At 42.7% G+C, this 8,561-nt stretch overlaps 1 protein-coding gene across 4 annotated transcripts in view; it reads right to left on the bottom strand.

The window, feature by feature from the left end:
• Ints6 (integrator complex subunit 6) overlaps positions 1-8,324 on the bottom strand; it is a 91,793-nt gene extending 83,469 nt beyond the window's left edge. For 3 of the 4 annotated variants that reach the window (XR_002379664.2, XM_021181563.2, XM_021181564.2), the window contains exons 1-3: positions 7,669-8,324; positions 7,283-7,360; positions 6,320-6,469 (exon numbers count right to left, since the gene is read on the bottom strand). Coding sequence is in view for 3 of the 4 variants with exons in the window: in XM_021181563.2 (XP_021037222.1) it covers positions 6,320-6,469; positions 7,283-7,360; positions 7,669-7,779 (339 nt within the window). In the remaining variant the exon portion in view is untranslated. The remainder of the gene's footprint in view (positions 1-6,319; positions 6,470-7,282; positions 7,361-7,668) is intronic. The other variant, XM_021181562.2, reaches the window with a different exon arrangement.
• Between the last annotated feature and the right edge of the window lie 237 nt (positions 8,325-8,561).

An 8,561-nucleotide genomic window follows, 5' to 3' on the forward strand; every position in this document is an offset into this window, starting at 1 on the left:
CTGGAACTCAGTTTGTAGACCAGGCTGGCCTCGAACTCAGAAATCCGCCTGCCTCTGCCTCCCGAGTGCTGGGATTAAAGGCGTGCACCACCACGCCCGGCTCACTAGATTTTTATAACTGTAAATCCAAACAAAGACAAACACAGAACAGGAAAGTAGAGGTAAAGGACTGCACAGCATTACTTTGGGTTCTGTTCTTGCTTCTGAGGCAGTGTGTCTCACTGGGCAGACCAGGCTGGCCTTCTTATCAATTGGAATTTAAGTCTGGCTTATGCTACCAAGCCCATTTTACTTCGGGTTTTTTTGTTTGTTTGTTTGTTTTTTCGAGACAGGGTTTCTCTGTATAACCCTGGCTGTCCTGGAACTCACTTTGTAGACCAGGCTGGCCTTGGACTCAGAAACTGCCTGTCTCTGACTCCCAAGTGCTGGGATTAAAGGCGTGCGCCATCACGCCTGGCTTACTTCGGTTTTTTTTAAAGTTTGTTTTGTCTCTAAACACTCCATAGACATCTTATACCTATATCAGATTTAAACCTCTCATTCATTCTGTAACAACATGGGTACAGTGAGTTCACAGCTGCTTATTCAGTGTGATTCAGTGATTTAATGACAAAGTCAAGATTGGGCATTCCATTTCCAGCTGTTGCTCTTCTCTAAAACAGTACATACAGGCAGAGAAAATATTAAGTGTAAAGCCCTCTCTCGTTACTAATTATTTAAAAATGCTTTTGAAAAAGACTTGCTAAGACTACCCAATAGTGCTAAAGCAACTGGACAGCCACATACAAAAGAAAAGTTAAACTATAAAAACTATACTAAAACTATAGAAGAAATGCATCAATAATGCTAGAGTAACCAAACCTTTATAAACATGAAAAGCACAGGGAAAGTTAATAAACTCAACTATATAAAAACAAGTTCTATGCACCAAAGAATACAATCAACAGTGTAAAAAGCATAACCTATACAATGACAGAAGATGTGTGAGCTATCTGATAAAGGAGTTAATACCAGAATAAATCCTAAAGAGCAGGATTGTAACCCAATGGCAAAGTACTTGAACAGGGTGTGTGTGGCCACAGTTCAACCCTCAATACTTTCAACAAAACAAAAACTGTGTTTGTGTCGAGTACATGTTTAACATGATTTTAAATACATCTCCAAAGACTGTATCTAAAACAGTTAACCAGCACATGAAAAGATGCTCAATATAATGTCCAAAAACACAAATCAAAACAATAATGGCATCTTCTCACATCCATTAAGATGGCTAAGTAAGGCTACTTGAGTTTGGGTGGATCAGCAAGATACAGGCAGAGTAACAGTTTGTGTACTATTGTGAAAAATGTAAAATGATACAATTAACTATGGAAAAATATGGAGATCTCAAAAAATTAAGATTTAGTCAGGCAGTGGTGGCGCATGCCTTTAGTCCCAGCACTTGAGAGGCAGAGGCAGGTGGATTTCTGAGTTCGAGGCCAGCCTGGTCTACAGAGTGAGTTCCAGGACAGCCAGGGATACACAGAGAAACCCTGTCTCGAACGCCCCCCCCCAAAAAAAAACAAAAATTAAGATTTACTACTCTTTTTCTCCTCTTTTGAGCTTTTTGAGACAGAGTTTCTGCATGTAAGAGCCTTGGCTGACCTGGAACTTGCTCTGTAAACCAGGCTGGCCTCAAAGTCACAGACAATACAACTACCTCTGCCTCCTGAATACTAGGAATAAAGGTTTGTACAACCACTCCTGACTAGATTTACTGTTCTCTTTCAAAGAGTCTTAAAAAGATACTTATCTATGTACATTAATTATAGTATTATTCCTAACAGTCAAGAAAATTCTGACAAAAATTCTATTTGCTACAATGTGGATGAACCTTAAGGATTGGGCAAATAATCCTTAGTCATAAGACAAACACACTCTTATGTCCTGAGCATCCACAAACAGTTGGTTCCTGGTCTTCCCCAAAGATACCAAAATCCAGATACTTATCTATAACCTACACACGTCTTATGTAGTTTTTACATCATTTCTATGTTATTTTCAAAACCTAATGCAATCTTACTGCTATGTTAAGAGTTGTATTTAGTAAATAGCAACAGGGAAACATGTTCGGTACAGATGCAGGACTTGTTCGGATAGTTCTGTTCTGTGGTTGTCTGGATTAGCAAACCCACAGATGGAGGGTCCAACTATATTTATGTGATAACACTTATTAAGAGTTATACACAGTAGTCTAGCAAAAACAAAACCACACAAAATAGAAAAAGAATCCTGAAGGGAGTATAAGCAATGAAGGTTATTAATAAGTTTTAATTTTGTGAGATGAAAAAGTTCTAGGCATTGCTTACACAACACTCAGAAATGAAGAAGGTAGGAAATTTTGCTTTGTACATTTAAAAAAAAAAAAGAAAGGAATTCTGGGATAGCAAGATGACTCAGCAGAGAAAGGTCCCAGCACCAAAACTTAGACCAGTGCTTGAACCTAGGGCAAGCATGGCGGAAGACAAAACCAAGTGCTACAGGTTATCATTGAATTTTTAAAACTTATTTTGTTAAATTAAGGGCTTAATTTTTTTTAATAGGAAACAGAGTGTAACTCTGTGTTAGAATCTTTATCTAACATGCACAAAGTTGCTGGGCAGTGCAAGTCTCAGGGGAAAAAAAATGCACAAGGTTGTGGGTTTCATACTCACCACCACACAAAACTTAACTCTGCAGTACTATTTCAGGTTACACTTCAGCAGTGTAGTACACACAGTATACAGAGGCAAGCATAATATCTATTCCACTTGAAAGAGTTATCTATAACTATATATAACTATATCACTATATTATATATATGCAATAAATATCTACAGCTTAATATTAAGTCAAAAAAAACTTGTTGATAATCTAAGGCAAAAGAAAAACCAAAAACCCAAATAGGAAATCAACTTTTCTCTACTTCACTAACATTAACAGGAAGCCTGGTCAGGTATGGTGGTGCAGACCTGTAATTCGAACACTCAAGGGAGAAGTAACACATCTCTTTGACTTCAAGAACAGCCAATCTACACAGTGAGTGCCAAGCTAGCAATGGCTACACACTGAGCCCAGCTCAGAAAACAACAAACAGGATCATCCAACACATCTCATACCAAAGTCATCATTTTCAAATGGGATAACTACTCCCATTAAAATCCCCAAAGCACTAAATATTTTTCTTTTTAAAATACATAGTAGGTCATGCACCAGTCTAAACAATCCAATCAATGCTATTATATTGGGGGATGGAGGCAGAGTGAGGATACTGAGAAAAATCAGGATGCACAGGTTCAGATTCAGCAGGCAAACCTAACTTAAAAACCAAAAAAAGTAAAAATTAAAAAATAAAAAAATAAAAAATAAAAGATAAAAACACAGAACAGGGCTGGAGAAATGGCTCAGTGGTTAAAAGCACCGAGGTCCTGAGTTCAATTGCCAGCAACCACATGGTGGTTCACAACCATCTGTAATGGGATTCATTGTCCCCTCTTCTGGTGTGTCTGAAGAGAGTAATGGTGTACTCATATATATGAAATAAATAAATTAAAAAAAAAAAAAAACACAGAACAATATAAAAACACCAATTTATGTAATAGAACTGTTCAATCTGTCCACATTCTTAATCTTATCAACCTGAGCTTATTTTCAGACTCAACATAATCTGAAACTGTTAACATGCACTACTTTTAAAAAGAAGGGATTACTAGAGGCTAGCACTGATACATAGCTATAGATATCAAAGCAAATACCAGCAAATGGTACTAATTACCAAGTATTTAAAAGGACTTCTATATAGGCAGAACAATTGTTAGTGGAATATTCAAGGTGTTTGAGAAAATTATTCAAGAATCCTTTTTGCTCAGCTATTTTTAACCTTACAACTCTGAGTATCCTAACTAAGCACACTAAGTTAGGAGCTACAGAGATGGAACACTGGCTGTTCACCCAGAGGTTCTGAGCTCAAGTTCCAGCACCCACTCAGGACCATCTAATAAAGGGATTTGATGCTCTCTTCTGGCATGCAGGTGTATATGCAGCAGAGCACTCATATACATAAAATAATTTTTCAAAAATAATACTAAGTTAATAAATGTAATACAGCCAGAGCAAGCGGGGCCAGAGTGAAAGGGAAGGGGAGGAAAAGGGAAAAATAAATAAATAAATAAATAGATTGTAATACAGAAATGTGTTCTTCCTATTGATTATATGAAATCACCTATGTGTATGTCTACAAAAAAGGGTTACTGGTGTAAATATATGTGTACAGTTAACCCACATTTAAGAAAATTATATGGAACTATATTAAGCTGTATAGATGACCTATAAAAGTAACATGCTGTTTCCAGCTAATTCATCTTCTCTCATTCTCTCCAACTATTGAGAATATATTCAGTATTCCTACTATTCAGCATGAAATGTTTATATAAAAAAAAAAAAATATATATATATATATATATATATATATATACACACTAGGGTTACAGAATAAGCCCATCCTACAAGTTATTTTCCAAATATCCAAATGATATTTAGTATTAAATATTTCAACCATCCAAACTTCATATAATCTTTGTATAAATGGGAAATACCAAATATTTAAATAAACAAAAATGGTTCTATGATAAAAAAATCCAGAAGCATGTTTCCTTCTAGGTAGATTTTACTCAAATAAAAATTGCTTTATTTAGAAATCATAGCTTCTTAAATTATTTTAATGCTAGTTTCATTATGTAGAAGTTCAGGATATAAGCAAAAAGCATTATTATCGCTTCTTGAATCCTAGCTGACTCACTCCAGTAACTAAGAGGCACCATCCTTGCTGCCTGGCAGTGAGAACATCACAATCTCCAGGGCTTTCTTCCTGCTGGTCACAGTGATAAAGCACAGGTCTCCCTTCAGCCTTAAACTTCCTACAAAAGTATACAAACGCCTTCAATCTCTCCATGGCAAACAATCCTCCTAAAGGACTTTATGCCACGTTTTAAAAATATGAGAGGTGGATATATCCAAATGTCCTTCTCTCTTATGAAATGTGACAAAGAAAAACAGGAAATTGATAGTTCTATAACACACGACCTGACAACGAAATAAAGGAACTAAATAGCAAGTTTCAAAGGTATCTTTGAATTCAGTAAGCTTGGATTAAAATTTTAAATGATAAAGACAGTAGCACTATAGCCAACAAAGGAAAAAAAACTGCTTTTACAAAAACTGACCAACAAGTGGCAAAGAGTTATAAAGCAACAAAAAAAAAAAATGTATGTTAAGATAATTACCTATTTAAATGATGGAAATGATTTTCAGAGAAGTCTGATTTGTAATGCATACTTTAAATGCTATAAGGCCAAAATCAATCATTTCTAAAGATGTTTAAGAATTACCCCCAATTGAGGCATATAGCTTGAAGTCACAGGAAAATTTCTTTAAAATGTTCAAAATTCATGAGAACTGTGCATTATGGAACTTGGGAAAAGTATATAACATATATTCCTAAATATAGCATTATGGTAATAGTGCTTTGCGTACTGAAATCCTTGGGTGTACTATTATTCCTTGTGTATACCACTGCATATTCTTTGGCATCTTGTATTTCTAGGATACAGTATCCTAAGTTAGTAGCATTGTGGTCAATGACTGTTGTGACTTAAAGCTCTTGTCCCATTCTCACAGATGAAAAAAGGAATTTTGGGGAGCTTCAGGAAGACAGGCAAATTTTCATGTTTTGCAGAAAACATCTTCCCAAAGGTTTACAATTTTTAAACTTTAGAAATTCTGAATCTGTCATTTATTTCAAGCTTCGTACTGAATGCAGTCAACCAGTTACTGCACACCTCTGAAAACTCTTGCCTGTCTGAGTTTACAATCGAGGTTAAACTAAACCCTTGTCTAAAAATCATTTCTTCCAAAATCTTTATAATATAAAAGCAACTACGGAGTCAGCTAATGGCTGTGACCCATTCAATGGTTGCATATGTGCCTACACGAAATTCAGACTGATTCATTGAGGCAGGACACCTTCCCTTTTATGACTTTTTTATGAACTCTGAGGGACTGAAACCAAATGTGTGTCAACTTTCTAGCCAAGAATTCAGATTTGAATTCTGAATGCAAATACATTTAAAGGGGGCGTGGGGGATATGTGGCCATAATACCTTAGATGTTTTGAACGGTGTAAACTGTTGTTCAACCTCCAATGTTTTATACTTGCATTCCACGTTATATACTTTTGGACTGGATTGTGGTTTTGTACACAAAAAATAAAAACAACTCTTTTCTACCTTAGTATTCAACCTACCTGCCCATAGTTGTCTATGCCAGTTACTAATCTATTTAAATTTAACAAATCAAAAGCTGTCCTTAGGGATTGGCCAAGAGTCGTAAGTCCTTCTGCCTGAAGGTTTTTCAGTTCATTCATAAACGTTGCATGGTTTTCTTTCCATCCAGCCTGAAAAGAAAGATGTAAGATTTTTTTTTATCATTTGAAGTAATGTACACACATGGACACCGATTACAATGTGATGTCCACCAAGTCGGTATTCCACTTCAGGTTTGAATATTTAACTTCACTTTTGCTTGATATGGCTTGGGGAATGTGTTATAACTGTTGTCTCTGGTGAGGAAACGCTTCCAAAGGTGGCCAAGAATGAACCTGCTTGCCCTACACCTTTTGTTAAGTAACAACCGTCTTAATACTTTAATAACTTCACTGGGAAATTTGCTAACATAACATCCTCCAAATTGTGTGCAAGGGATGGGTGTTTGCGATGGTGCTAGTGGGAGGCAGATGGCAGCAGGACTTCTTAAGTTGACCACAGCTGTCCCACCGATCGGTGGCCTTCCTAGTTCCACTCTGTGATGACCAAGTCTCGAAGCCCCCCTCCAGGCTTCCCTGCCAGCTTTGGCTGATTCCCTTTTAATGCAAACCCGGGCTAGGCAAGGCTGGGCCCCGCTGTCACTCGGGCTAACTTGAATAAATATCCCCCACAGTTCATTGCTGCCGCTCACGCCGCGGAGGGGAAATGTCGGCCATGTTGATCGTAGCGCCTCCGCCGCCAGGCCGAGCAGGACCCGGAGGGGACGGCGGTGGGCCAGAAACTGCCACCGCGCTGGCGCTCCCGGGCTGGGGAGGGGTGGGAGGCCGCGGGGAAGGGACCTGGAGGCGGGAGCGGCCGTGGGGGAGGGGAGCATAATGAAGAGGGGGCGGGGAGGGCGAGCTAGGCAGGATCAGGGAAGGGAGGGGGAGGGCGAGGGCTGTTACCTTGATAGCATAGGGCGGCTCTTCGAAAGTGACCAGCATATACCTGTCTCCTCTGCTGGCAGGGTCCCGGGCACGGAGCTGCGGGCCAGGGTGGGGACGGGCGGGAGAGAGGGAAGCACAGAGGCGAGGTTACCAGTCGCAGAAGGGTCGCTGGCCGCCCCCACAGTACCGCACACGCAGGGCCGTCCCTCCGCCGCCCCCCGCACCCACAGCAGCCCCACATGGGCCAGGCCCAGCAGAGCCCGCTCCCAGCGCCCGCCCGCCCGCCCGCGCGGTGGGGGAGGGGTCCCCGCGCCCGCGGAGCCCGCAGTAAACCCGCTGCCCCCCGCCCTGCCCCCCGCGGGCCACCGGGTCCGGGTCGCCACCGGGGCTGGGTCAGTCGGTACCTTCATGAAGGTCTCTACCGCGCCTTTGGCCGTGTCCAGGTAGGTGGTGCCCAGATGGCTGCGCTGGTTCATAGAGGCAGACGTGTCTATCAGGAACAGTAAGATGGGCATAGTGCTGGCCGGGGACACCGGGGCCCGAGGTGGTGAAGAGATGGCAGAGGTGGAGGCACCGGCGGCGGCGGCGGCGGCGGCAACCGCCGATACGCGGGGCGGGGAACGCGGCCCCCGGGAGGAAAACACCAGCTATGGGGAGTTTCTCCCCCGATAGTTGAGAGGAAACTCCCCAGCCCAGGTCCTCCCGGCCGTACCCCCGCCTCCGGCCTGCCTGCCCGCTGGGGCGGCCGCGCGGCAGTCTGTCCGTCCGTCCCCCCCGGCCTGGGGGTCCCGTCCCCACTCCCGGACCCTGTGTGTGTCCCCGCGGGAGACGGGCCCAGTTCCCCACCCCACCCCCAGTGCAGGGAGTGGGGACCAGGGATCTGGCGAAGAGGGGAGTGGGCTGAGGGGAGATTGGCCCTGGGGCTGTTGAGAGAAGTTTGAGAGACTCCCTCCGCACCCCAGCGGTGTCACCACTTTCTCAGCCCCTCTCGCTACTGAAGCGCTTTTCTCTCTCACACTCCGGTTTTAACTCGGGCAGGGGCTACGTAGGCTCCGCCCCTGACACGTACTCGGGTCATGTGACCCACAGGCCCACCGCCCTATTGGCTGGTCCTTACAGCCTCATTAGCATATTCAAACAGCTCAGGGGCGGGGGAAGCCTGCAGGCCGACCGAGAGGACAGTTATTGAGCACGCGCGGAGGCGGGGCAGCGGGTGCACGCTAGAGCCAGCGCGCAAGGGGCGGCGGGCGGCCCGAGGCCCGCAGCCGGGAGGCGGGCTTCGGGAAGGGGCGGGGAC

This window comes from Mus caroli, chromosome 14, assembly GCF_900094665.2.
Source record: "Mus caroli chromosome 14, CAROLI_EIJ_v1.1, whole genome shotgun sequence".
Lineage (NCBI taxonomy): Eukaryota > Metazoa > Chordata > Mammalia > Rodentia > Muridae > Mus > Mus caroli.